Source organism: Colius striatus, chromosome 15 (genome assembly GCF_028858725.1).
Source record: "Colius striatus isolate bColStr4 chromosome 15, bColStr4.1.hap1, whole genome shotgun sequence".
Lineage (NCBI taxonomy): Eukaryota > Metazoa > Chordata > Aves > Coliiformes > Coliidae > Colius > Colius striatus.
The window spans coordinates 9,285,957-9,299,829 of record NC_084773.1 but is presented as its reverse complement, the minus strand read 5'-3'; the positions used below and the strand labels follow the sequence as shown (position 1 = coordinate 9,299,829).

Sequence of the window (13,873 nt, the reverse complement as noted above, 5' to 3'; positions counted from 1 at the left end):
TCCACACTTTGTGGTTAACTGAGAGTTTGATACCTTTGAGCTCATTTAAATATGGTTTGAAATGGAACCAGTGAAAACTGGAAACACATCTTAGAAGCAACGGCAAGTCAAGGTTTTGGAGTCATTTAAGGAATAAATTTGTCTTCCAAGAGGTTTTGAGATTTTTTTTCCTGGCCTTTCTAAGAGACAAATCAACATGTTATGGATGGAGGTACTGACAAACTACAACGTGCTTCAAATCTCTAGTATATTTTAATACATACATATGGATTTTGCTGATAAAAAAGGATTTACATTTCAAGAGACTATATAAACCCAGTGGATATTTTTTTAAGGAATGTTGTATGTAGTCCAGCAGAAATTCACATGAAAGTTTGGAATATTGTTGTAATTTGATGTCTTTATAGAACAAAAAATATGTTCCTGCCTTGTTCCCAGTTCCTTAAACACCGACTGTGATTCCTAGTGCCGGAGGCCATCATCAGGCTTTCGATGTGAAGGTTTCTTGTCAATCAAGAGAGTTCTCAGCTGGCTAAGGACATACTGATTGCTTTTTAAAATGAAAAAGAAATTGTATACTAGAGCTGTTTTTCATGCAGCCATAGTCTGCCTTTGGAGTGTAGCTTTAACCTGTTCTGGCCTATGATGTTTGAGATTTGTTAATTGTTTTGTTTTTCCTTTCCTTCCACAGTAATCCCTTTTGGATTTTATTTTCACTATCAAATTGTTTTGCTTTGATTGGTTTTGTTTTTTAACTTAGTCTGTTAGAGATAGTGTCCCTTGGGTTGTCCTTGGTGTACCATAAACTGCAGAGAATACTCAGAATAGTTAATCCTTTCCTGCCTTTCCCTCAACAGTAAAAATGATAAAATATTTTTTTGGCTCAATGGTTTTCCTTCTTCCTATATTATTGCAAATTTTGATTTTTTCTTTTTTAAATTTCAGGAGTGTTTATATTTTAATTAAATTTGGATAACATAGGACAGACTTAGCAAAAATGCAGTGTTCATACATTAATGAGTGAATTCATGACCCAATTTTTCTTTCATAAAACTAAGCAATTAATTAGAAAATCATTCATATCTGAAAAAGAAACATAAAATATATTTACATTCTTTTTTAAGGTGTTTCCTTTGAGAATGCAATATGTGATTATATTCTGTTGTGACAATTTTGATTGGCAGTCCACAACTGTTCTCATTATTAAACTTTGCAAAAAAATGTTAATTTGCATTTTGACATCTAGAAATCCTTTTAAAGAAACTTTGAATTATTATTGGTACAGAAAGATGTTTCTTTAACTTAAACTTAACGATGTTTAGCCAAGTATTTTTTACTTGATTGTATACTTCCATCCTCCAGAATCTTAATAGGACATTCAAAGGAACTGTAGTAGAGCATACTGTGATATGTTTGCCTTGTTGTTATGGTATTGTGGGGTTTTTGAGTTTGTTTTGTTTTGATTTTTGCTTGTTTACTTTTAAACACAGAGGAAATAATGTTCTCTAGACATGTGTACATGTACTTATGTGTGCACATATATATTATAATTTTACATGTATGTGTATTTATATGCACCTCTACTTATATCTGTTTATTTAAATCATATATTAGAACCTTTTTTTTTTTTTAAGGAGTTGCTTTCTTCCAGTTGACAGTATGGAATTGTGCTCAAATGTAGCTTCTAGAAAACTTAAGTTTTTAGACATTTTTCTGTGAAAACAATTCAAAATACAGAATGATTAAATGGCTTTTAATTTTTATTTATTTTGAACATTTTCTTTTGAGTGGCATGAACAAAGCCTGTTTTGGTAGAATGAATGGATCTTTATTTGTTAAATGGATTTGTGTATGAAAAATGGGCTTAAAAACTTGGTTTGTGCTTTGTTTTGAAATGAGCCTATGACTTAGAAGTTTCAGTGCTATTATGTGACTACGCAAATACATTGTCTTGAGCTATTATTTATGTTGATGTCAGTCTTTGTGCAGGCACATTTCTAAGCAGTTAGAATGGATAGATAATTTAGCAGAAGTCAGCCATTCTGAAAAGCATTTCCTTCCCCATCACAGGATGTAGGGTTTTTTATCAAGCTAGTTTTGTGTAACTTTGCATCTCATCTCCCAGATGGTAAAATGTAAATCTCTGATATTGATAACTGAAACCCTATGATGGAGAGAGGATGTTAATCCAGCCTTCCTATAACAATGTCTTATTGCTCTAATTCCTTTAATTAAATCACTGCCTTAATATATAATTGGATATCTTATTTTCTCATCTCCTGTGAGATAATTATTGAGAATAATTCTTTCCTGCTGTGTTAAGACCAGGAAGTGTTCTGTCTCTGTAACTATGGATGTAATCCCACTGCCTTTAGGAAACAGTATCACAAACATGGATCAGAATACAATCTCATAACACACCCAGTGATTGTGTTCTGGGGGGCTAAGATTTAAATATTTAATAATTTAAAATGTAATTTATTTTGAAAGACAAAAAACCCCACTACAAGTGTGATAGAAAGTGTGTTTCATTTTAGAGGTGTTTGTTCAGATGCATGTAATGCATCCATGCAGTCAGAAGACAGACATGTTTCTACTCACAATAGATACTTGTTAGTTGTGCTTCTTTCACATAGATGTGTACATATTTTTTTGAAGTCTACAAATATTGTGTAGAAAAGGGGAGTTACTGAAGCATCACAAGCTGTCATTTTTTTCTTGTCAAGGCAAATAGCCTCATAACATTTTTCAATTTAGTTTGTTTCAAGCACATACAAAATCTGGTGAAGAAGTACTCTGCAGTGAGATAGCAGGTGACATTTGTCAATTGCTCATGACCCGATGGAGGGTAATGACAGTATTTTGTATGTAATGGATTTTCTGCAATGTTTCAATATAGCATTATTTATGTAAGTAATACATACTAGAGATGCTGAGTGATCATGTCTATGCTACGGGTAGCATAATACCTTTTAATTGGATTATTTGTAATATTACTACTTAGAAGTTAAAACAGAGATGGGTTCTAACTGGATAGTTCATTTTAAAATTTCAGGAATATTCACCTAATACAAGAACAAAGAGGGAATGCCAAAGGTCACTCTTGCAACTTTATCCTTGTTTCATGGTATTCATAATATGTTGAAGCTTCTTACAGGATTTTGATGAGAACAAAACCTGATACAATCCTTGGCTAGACACTGTTGCATTAAAACAGCACACATGCAGTACATCACAATGTGATAATGTATTACACATGTAAGGAACATGTGTCTCACTTGGGCATGTTTAGGTATCCATAAGGGCCTCAACTTTTCTATCCCTAAACATGTATGTGGTTAAATCATCTGCAGTTTTCTGTAAGATCTCTTCATGGATATATTTACGGACTTACTAGTGATATAATGTTACTGTAGCACACTCAGTGTAGGCTTTCCTTCTCCATATTGCACGTATAGTTAAACTGATGATAGCTACTGACATAGAAAATGGTAAGAAATATTAACAAGAACTAGGAATACTTCACATGCAAGGCAATGAAGTGGAATTAAGAAATCAGACTTTCCTCCTTATTGTTATGCCAGGGCCACTGCAGGTGTCGTGTTGAACAAAGATTCAATTGGTTTTTGCCTTAACCTAGTCCTGTGTTATGTAAGCTGGTATGAAAAATCAACCATAATACAAATGTTGCAGTTCGGATTTGTTTGATGTGTATATTTCTCAGTCAAACAACGTGTGTAGTAGATCTTTGAACCTCTCAAAGCACTACTCACTTAAATTCTCTCAGGAAGTTCAGGTTTTTTATCAATATGCCACTCCAGTGATTTGCAGTATTTGGGCTATAAATTAATTTTATTATAAAGATGCTTGGCTTTGCAGTGAAGCTTACTCTACTCTGACTGTGTGCAATATATACAATGCTTAATCACATAACTCTCCAGGTTCATCCTAAAGCTATTAGACTGTACTCCCAGGTTCTCTCGTGGAAGGAACACACACAAAATTGCTGACAACAAAGTGCAATGAAATCTGTATTGCTTAATGTGCCATTTGATTTTTTTTTTTTTAAACATAAAATGGAGAGCAACATTTAAGAGCTGATTTTCTGGAACATGAGAGATTCAGAGGTCAACTGTGTTGTGCTATGGCAGCTGAGACAGGACTTGCAATTCCTTAGAGTAAAAGATCCTCACAAAGAGCAGGGATTAATTTAATGAGCACCTTATGCTCCCTGCACAATATCCATTGCGATCTTTGCTTCTAATCCACTTATTATGGGCAAAGAACTGTATCTGGTAGCTCAGTTATTGGGATGAGGTTTTGGGGTTTTTTGGGGTTTTTTCGCCATGATGTCTCCCCTCCCTCCTTTACACAATGATAATAGCCATTGACAGTCTTAGGTAATGAAAAATGTTCTTCTTGCCTGCAGTGGTTGATGATATGTAGCAATTTCTGTCTGAAATGATTTGTCATGCATACCTGTTGATTTGTTCTTCATGAATGTATTGAGATGTAGTTATATAACCAAAGAGGTTGTCTCTAAATAAGGTATGAGCATGTTAATATTTACTGCTAACTGCATTTTTACCTGAATAGCTTTACTTAGGACACTTGTCCTCATGGACCCTGATTTGTCCATGATACCTCTGTGTTTTGGATCCAAATACCTACTTTGAATGTAGCAGTCAGAAGTCCGCATGTATTTGTGTCAATTTCCTTCTACAATTAACAGGATGTCCTGCCTCATTCAAGTTTAATTCTGTACCCTTGCTTTTACATCATATTATGTAATTTATAGTCCCAGTCTGCTTTCATTAGAATTGTCTCATGTTGGAAATGCCATATTCTGTGTTATTCGGTAGCCATGTGATTACCAGAAAGACTTTTAATTGGTTATTTAAGAAGGAGCTACTTATTCGGTGTGTGTATGTGATTGTCATACTCTGGTAACATCTCTGGTGACATCTATTCTATTATAGAAAACATTTGTTATAGTTCCAAAATGTATAGCATTTACTTTCAAGATTTCTTTTTCAAATTTGACTTGTCTACAGAGAATTTTAGGAACATGTACTTTGATCAAACTCTCTCTCTTTCTCTCTCTTTTTCTAGAGATGTTGTATTACTATATTGATTCTTTTGAAATTTGATTCCAATATTTACAGACTTGAGGCATTTTTATACCATTTTTACTCTTCCATAAACTAACACCATCCCAAGCTGAATGCAGCTGCATTTTATCCATCTCTACACCAGAATCATCAATCAGTATAGAGTTAGGTATATCACATCCATACACATTTTAATTTACCCTTGTCTAGTGGAAGTCAGTATTTCCAATCTAAGCACTCATTTTGATTTAACTTGTGTCTGCTGTGTGAGAGGGTTGGTACCTTTTAGTTTTGTCACTTGTTGTCTGCAAAGTAAAGATTTGGTGTTATCTGCAGTAGAATCAATATATAATTTTTTGAGGAAAACTAAAGGATACATGCATTTGGTTGTGAAGAATAGTCTGTAGTATATTCACTAGGATCTTAGGAAATGTTGCCCTCTTGGGAAACAGATCTGACTTCCCAGGCCTCACCCTTACTTTGTATTTTTCACTGTGAGTTCACATTGGCTAAGTAATAGTCCAGGTTAGTTTATCCTCTGGGGAAAAAAACCCTCCACTTAATAAAACACTGTTGTAGGATAAAAAGATATACTCAGTATTATTTGAGATATTTCTGTTCATTGCTCACTGTGGTCTGGTCCACAATTTTTTGTGTTCTATTCTGTTCTTGCTGCTAAAAATCTGTGTTATAACTGTAAGAGGGATTTGGTTGCCCATAGTCTGAAGGTGAAGATTTACTTCTTGTAAAACATTTCTCATTGTGTGATGTGGTAAGAGGACTCAAGAATGGTGTTAAAACTAAGCTGTCTTTGACTTTATCATTGTCAGAAAAAATGAGACAAGTTACTTCCTAAAAAATGCAAAACTGTATTTAAGTTCTGCTGAAAACTAGTGTGTAAACAGAAAAAGTTTCAACATCTACAGTTTAATTTTAGAACTTGAAATAAAAACTTAGGGAATTTATGATAAATATTCCTTATCTTGGTTCATCAAAGAAACAGTTCTCAGAAGGCATATATTTGGCCTATTAGATGCAGTGGTGCTTTTACTAGCTTAATGAAATAAAACTGCCAGGCTTCAGAAGCGCCAGGAGCACGAGTACTTGAGGGAGGGATACTTTTTTTTCCCCCAGTAATTAAAAAATAACTGCACAATTGACAGCTTTTGCCTTTTAGATGATCTTTCATCTCTTAAGACAGGAGATCTGTGGGTTTTTGTGTTTTGTTTTTGAAATTGCACATTTTTTACTTCCATAGACTGGCAACTGAATCTCGGCTGTTATTCTCTGTGAATCCTTGTCTCTACTTTACAGTGGAAGGCAACACAGTTGGATAAATATGCATCATGTATTCTGTGACTTTTCTTGTTTCCTAAATCTTACTGGCCTAGTGGAAAATGCAAGGCTCCGTTAAGTGAGATTTCATACTTTTTACTTGAGGGACATGAAGTTAATCTTGTGGCAAATCTGTGAAATGACACGAGGGAGGGCTTGTCATTTTCTGACACGGAACCTGAATATGGAGCAGAATGCTATCACTGACAGAGATATTGAAATCCAAATATGTTAATTTAATTCCTGCAGTGCCTTTCACCTATTATCCTCACAGTGTAATATTGACTGTCTAGGAATAGTACTTGATTGTTGAATGTGTGTTTTGAAAAATCTTAAGTATAGGCTTTCGACACAAAATATGAGCTTCTCTTCTTCACAGTCTCATTACGTGCAAAAGTTCTTATCAAGTGTGAAAGTAAAATTTACACTACACAGTAATGAGCTATGCTGGTTTTTGTTACAAATAAGTTTCTTAATTGAAGTGAACCTAACAGTTTTGTAACAGGAAAAGAAACAGCTTTACATTTACTACTGTGCTAATAGGTAGCTTTTCAACCTGTGAGAAACGAATTCACAAAAATGTGAATTTATATTCATATGTATGGTGATTGTAATGATGTTGATTGAAAATAATTAACTACATTTTATACATTTAAATGGACGTGTATGATGTCATTATGTAGACCAGTTTCAGCTAGTGGCAATCAGTCCTAGTCATGAAAACTGAGCTTTTATTTTCATTTTGTTTCACAGAAAAAACGAAAACAGAGTACTCAAGATGAAGATACAATCAGTATCTGCAGCCTGGATACAAGTGTGAGTAATTTAATTTTCCTTTTTGCATTCTCCTCTCCATTCCCTCGAACTAAAATATGGCTGTTATGAGTACTCTGAAACAGTCCTGTTCATCTGTTCAGCTCTGTAGTTTTTCTATCTAGCATGAATAACTTGTTCTGATTATTACTACACTGCTTTTCCTTTTTCTGTAGTAAAACTTTTAAAGAAAAAAAAATTGGAATGACAGTTTCTTGTAAAGCAATGAATCTCATATTAATAAGGGATAATTGGGATAAAAAGGCATTGTGAATGCAGGACTTAAAACCAGTCTTTTTATCCTATTGCACAGAGATATAAGAAATGTTATTTCACTTAAGTCAGTGTTGATAACTCTGGTGGTGTGAAACTGTCTAATTTGATATTAATACAATAGTGAGACCTAAGTGTGACACTGATGAAGTGATGGGCACATCACATACTGCTTTGCTACTCCATCAAACACTTGATAGATGTTAAGACATTGGAAAACATGTTTTCTAATAACTTCACAGTTCATAATGTTTATACTTTTCTGTACAAATTGTCAACTTCTGACTTGAGAATTTTTTGTTTCTGTAAGTAAAGGTGATCTCCTGACTTGTTTTATTATTTAAAGAAAAAAAATACTACAGTGATTGATGTGTGCTTCCTTTAAAAATAAGCTATAAAGACCAAAATGTTTCTGTTGATTATCTTAATGAGTCTAATTACTTAGTGATCTGCAATGTGTGTTGGTTTATGACATAAGGGTACACTTGCATTTGTCCTTTCAAGTCCATGGAACTAAAAGGGAGATGAGAAAATTTACCAATCCCCCTGTTCAGTGTTTGTATCATAATTTTCAGTGGTTTATTTACAGTCAGCTGTTGAACCAGTTTTCCCTTTCTGTAGAACTCTAATGTACAGATAGAAAGCTACTTGTTGTAACAGTTTCTTATTTATTAGCAGGCGTCAAACCTACTGTAGAGTTTCTTTAACAATCAGATTTCTTTTTAAGTATACATGTTTTTTGGAGAAGCAGTTACATTTAAGGGTTCATCTGCCTGGATGACTGCACATAATGCAAGCTCTTGTAGGCACTTGAAGTGGGCTGGGTAGGATAGAGCAGAGTTTTGGAGATCATAAACCTGCAGTAGCTTGACCTTATCTGTTAGCTAGTACTTCAGTTTTAGTTAATCACATTAGACCTTACATTGGGCCAAACGTCAAAGGAATTGTTATTCCTTTAAAGGAGTTTTAAAGGAGTTGCTATTCTTGATGGAAAATTCTGAATTGTTGAGTATTTATTGTGAACAAATTGATAGTGTTTTAGATAGCCGAGTCTCTCTAGGTGTTTGCTCTGCTTTCACACACTTCTTTGGCCAGCTGTTTTTTACCATTGCTGGAAACATGATACTGGCCTCACAGGTCCATCCTTAGTCTGAGTTATAGCCATCTTGAGAAGACTTTAATTAGCCCAATAGACTGTCTTCTTTTCTTCCAAGCACTGAGTTGAGTGAGGGCTCTACACTTATTTGGAGCCTTTGAATTGTAGCATGATGTAAACAAGTGAATGTTCTCGTTCCTTTGTCTAGTCTTTGAAAAGATGTGTGAAATTGCTTCTATGTATATCCTCAATGAAAGCTTTTATTTTCCAGGGCAGTGGCTAAGAATATAAAAATCTGAATGCATGTGTTCCCTGGTATGAATTTAGATTTTAACTGGGATAATTATATATTATTAAATTTTTGCAGATAATAAATCTCTCAGACTCTGTAATAAAATTGGCTATTTATTTATTAAATAGTCTATGTGTTTAAGCAATAAGCACATTAGACTTTCCTGTGCAGCACACTTCCTGGTTTATATAATTAGGTGAATGACTCCTATTCAGCTCTGTCAGCTCACTTAGCTGCTGAGTAAGGAAATGCTGTCAATTGCTTGTTGCAGTCACTGCTGCACTGACTTCATAGGCATCACCTTAGGGCTGTGCCTCCTTCTTGGTAATGGAAAGATCTGTCCATCTTTCCTTCTATCTGAAGTTTCCAATTTTTGTCTGTTTACCACCATTGTCCAGGAGAGGGTGGGGGATGGCAGAGAAAGAGTGTATTATTTAAAGACTTGATTGCTTCATACCTGGGAAAACAACATACTTATGGGTCTCCTGCCAATGTACATCATCATCTATCTGCATTCTTATAATTAAAAATATATTTCACATTTTTTTATAACTGGCCATTGCCAGACACACCTGTCTTCCAGAGGAATCAGTTATAGAGACAGAATTTCCTTTCACAGGAAATACTGGTCAGAGTTTTGCTGACTCAGGAGGAGCACTGGTAACCTAAGCACGTTAAATGATCTTTGTATTTGTGTAGTGGTCTGGACTGATACTGATGCTTCAGGAGTTGATAAACTGGCTTATTAAACCGAGTGGTTGGTCTTGGCTCATTTTATTGCCAGCTTAAGGAAGTTAATTTGTAAATCCCCTCAATGTCAAATAGTTGGTGATAACTTGTGACAGATGTGGCCAGCAGACTGTGAGGCCACTGCAGTCTGAAGTCTGTATTTAAAGAAAAATGTAAATAGTATCTGACATACTTTTGTTCATGTTGGCTTCCACTGGAAGGCTTAACTTTTATTCCATCTATAAAGTTAACTCAGCCTGTAGTGTGCTTCATGCTTGTGCTCTTGCATAAACTCTAGATTTTATAGAGTCCCTTTAAAGCTTGGAGAATTGGGACAGAGAAACTAAGATAGGTCTAAAGGGCTTAAGTACTTAGTATTTGAAAAGCACCCTCTAGAGTGCTCCAATTCTCTTGATTCCTCCTTGTGCAGACACTATTTCTCTCCTTACTTAAATTCTTACTTAAATCCTTACTTAAATTCTGAGCTACTTCCAGACTTTTTCTGCCTTTGCTTCCACTCCTTGTTGCTGATGCCTCTGCTGTTCTTTTCTGATACCCAGACTTAGAAATGTAGCTCTTCAGACTGTGCAACCTTCATCTGAGCCTGGTGGAGTGCTGGAGGAGTGCAAGGGTTTGTGTGCCTCAGTCAGGGTCAGATAGCCAGTTCTTTAGCTTTGTTCTGCACCTTTCTTGAGAATGCAGTATTCACTTAGCTTCTGCAGACCCAAGTGCTCTTTGGAAATTTTGAACTGTAGCTTGTCACACTAGGCCAAGTGGTGATGGACACCTTTATGTGGAGATTTTTATGTGGAACACTCAGCAAAGGAGTTAAAAGCAATATATTTTTAATGGCTATTGCAAAATGGGTGACTGCAAAGTAACTGAAATCTTGTAATGGTGACATATGATGCTATGTGCCACATGATTCTCGACTCTGTAAAATCATAAGTAACTCAGAAGGTATGCAGAGCAGAAAGCTGGTAAAATCTCATACAAAACTTGGATTTCTCAAAACAAAATTTGTATTTACTAAAGCAAAATCCTGTTCAGAAGAGGAAACAAGACGATGGTGTGCACTTTTTCTCTGCAATCAGTTGTGTGCAAAAATTGGCGTCAACTGATGGAAGTAGCTTTTGTTTTCCTGTTATATAGAGAAGAAGGAACAAACAATGAGTAAATGATAAATCAGACAAGTAAAACATTTTCATACAGAAGGTGAAATTCCACATGCAAAGCCTTATAAAAGCATGGGATTTTTTTTATTTCTATAGAACAGTTGTCATTACTGAAAATAAAACTCTTCCAAGTGGTCATTTATTAGTGCATTCTGAACTAGAGAAATCTTAGTGCTCATGTCTACTTGTGAGTTAATAAAATACGCACCAATATAAAATACAAACAAAAAGTTACCCAGACTTGAGCTGTATTTGCATACACTAGATCAGAGTTCATTAATTTTGATTGCTTTTACTGCTGAGTGATCATTTGTTATGTATTTGAGAGTCAATCTAACTGAAACATTCTTTGACCTAATTAAACTTAATTATGAACTCAATAATATTTGATTGCTAAGGTATGGTGAGCTGGCTTTGAAAAGCTTAGAGAGGATTACTTCTACATCAGCTTATCAGAGTTGTGATAATTAAAATATATATTGTATCTGGATCTTTTTATTTCTGTAAGCTCTGGTCTGTTGCATGTTCATGGTATGAAAGACCTTCAGCTTGCCCAGTAAGATGTATACAATATGCTTGAATTATGCATGACTTTGTAATATTGCTCTACTGCATAGGTGGTCAGTGCTCCATCTGGATTCAGACTTTATTATAAAGTGACTGTTCTTAATCCATTATTAATCCATCATATGAATGTTATAGACTAGACAGTCTGCTATTGTTATTATTTGGAATAGTGAAATGTCATTTCTCTTCTTGCTATTTCTCATTAAACAAGACCTACAAGTGCTCTGTTGGAAAAATGTATAAACTGATGCTTATATGCTGCTTTTTTTCCACACTCTGGAATGATGTCAGTTTTCCTGTGTAGTGTTGCAATATGACTATTTATGTGAGCAGCTTCTTAGAATTTGACTAACTGTTCCAGTAAGTCTCACAGATTATTCTGGTGAAGATAGCAAACGTGTAATCAAGTTGGACATCTTCACTACAAATATGGCAAAAATGTTGGAAATGTGACCCAAACGGTCGTAAAAATACTTGTGCAACTGGGAAGCAAGTAAGAAAATAGTGTCCTCTATGATTTCACCCTATTTCTAGAAGTTAAAGCTGACCTATAGATACCTTAACTGAAATATGGTTGTTAAAACTAAATTTCTTTAAAGTTTAACTCAAACTATAACAAGACTTTACTTTGACTTTCTAGGATCTATTTGACTACTCCTATTTACATTTGTGTACAAGACAGTACAGACAGTCCACTGGCCTCAGGGAAGTTATTCCCTTTTATTATTTTTTTTCTTCTCTGAAATTGGATGTGGAGGAAAAAGTACTTTGACTAATTAATATATATGGCAAATTCAGCACAAATCCCAGAGCTAAGGATGATTGATATGTGCATAAGATACAGTAAACAGTAAAAATGAAATAGAAATGCCTGAATGAAGAAAGAAAGAAAGCAAGCAGTTTATTGTGTATGCCTTTTCCTCTGCTTTGAGATTCTTCCTTTGTGTAAATCTTGCCATTCTATAATCTTTGAGGGGGAAGTAAGATTTTGAGGGGGAACTTGTTGGTTCCTAGAAAGTGATTTTTCTTCTAATATTATTCTTCCTTTTTTTTCCCTGATGAGGCATGCTGAGTATTGCTGTTCCTAAACTGAAATAAACATAACTGTGGTGCAAGACATTGTAAAACCCCTTACAGAAATCAGGGATGCTTTTCAGATAGTGCAAAGCTATCACTTATACTCTGGCCATGTGTTTTAATTGTTGATCATACTAATCATTAGATTTTGACTTTTTTTTTTGGTGAGATAAACTGTGGTCATGCAATATTTTTCTTCCCGTGACTGTAACAACAAAGGAGAAGAAAGTGAACTAAAGTTTTGCCTCCAAATCAGAAATGGTTAATGCAAAAGATCCATTCGGTCTGTATGCTTTGTTTCAAACCACAACAAATTACCTGACTGAAAAGAGAGAGGCAAAAGAGAAGTTTATCTTCAAGAAATACAAAGAAATTGGGCTTTTTATGTCATCTGCACATAATGCTTCATTTATCTCCGATTTGGTCAAAAGTAGTACAGATAAATGTGAGTTAGGCGGAAAATAATTAGTTAGGATAGTAATAGTAGTATGTGTTAGGTTTGGTTCAACCTGGTTGCCCGATTATTAACTGAGGGTCCTAAATGCACCTTGCAACTTGTGCTAAGCTTTGAAGCAGCATATTGTACTGCTTACAAGACCTCTTGGCCATATCTGCACGAACTTGTTATACACAAACTAACTGCTGTAACTCACTAAAGGTGACTTTTTTATTTGTTTCCTTAAATATTTTTTCCATCCTAATCTGTCTTTAGAACATTGACTCTATAGGCAAATGGTGGTTAGCAGTGCATGTTTTCCAGTTCCTGTTCATACCTCGTTGCAGTTCATGAATTTGATAAATTGAATGACATTTTCTTGAATGTTTCTGTTTATGATACTTTTGCATAAAGGAAAATGGCAATTGAAGTTTCAATTCAGTTTAAATTATTCAGTTTAAAGTATTTTTGGGTTACAGAACCAGTTGACATATGCTTATTTTCAACATGGCAAAATTAGAAGCATTACTAAACAGAAATCGGCCAGATGTTATTGACAGCTTTGAAGTGAAGTATCCATTAAGAAATACATGTGGTGATTGGTGTGATGAAGATTTGCAGAGGTGTTGTAGTTACATTTTCGTAATGAAATTGAATCAAGAAATGGGTTATTGTAGTCTGGTTTATTAGGAAGTCAAAATAAAATCTATAGTGTTAAATGCTATATAATCCGATATATTTTCTAAAATTAAATTAGATACATCATCACTGATAACTGTATTTTCTGTTGAATCTATAATATGGATCACTCAGAATTTGTAAGAAAAATGGAGGCTCTGTGTAAGCCATGTGCTGTGTGTGCCCCTTAGTCAGAGAACTGAGTTTTTCCAAGTTATGTTGTACTTTGATTAAAACAGTTTACCTATAAAGATTCCACTAAAGAGGGAAAAGATGGCCCATATGTCTTCA

At 34.7% G+C, this 13,873-nt stretch overlaps 1 protein-coding gene across 2 annotated transcripts in view; it reads left to right on the top strand.

The window, feature by feature from the left end:
- ARHGEF3 (Rho guanine nucleotide exchange factor 3) overlaps positions 1 to 13,873 on the top strand; it is a 114,389-nt gene that overhangs the window by 56,178 nt on the left and 44,338 nt on the right. For both annotated transcript variants that reach the window (XM_062008750.1, XM_062008751.1), the window contains one exon: positions 7,200 to 7,262. In XM_062008750.1, coding sequence (XP_061864734.1) covers positions 7,200 to 7,262 — 63 coding nt within the window. The remainder of the gene's footprint in view (positions 1 to 7,199; positions 7,263 to 13,873) is intronic.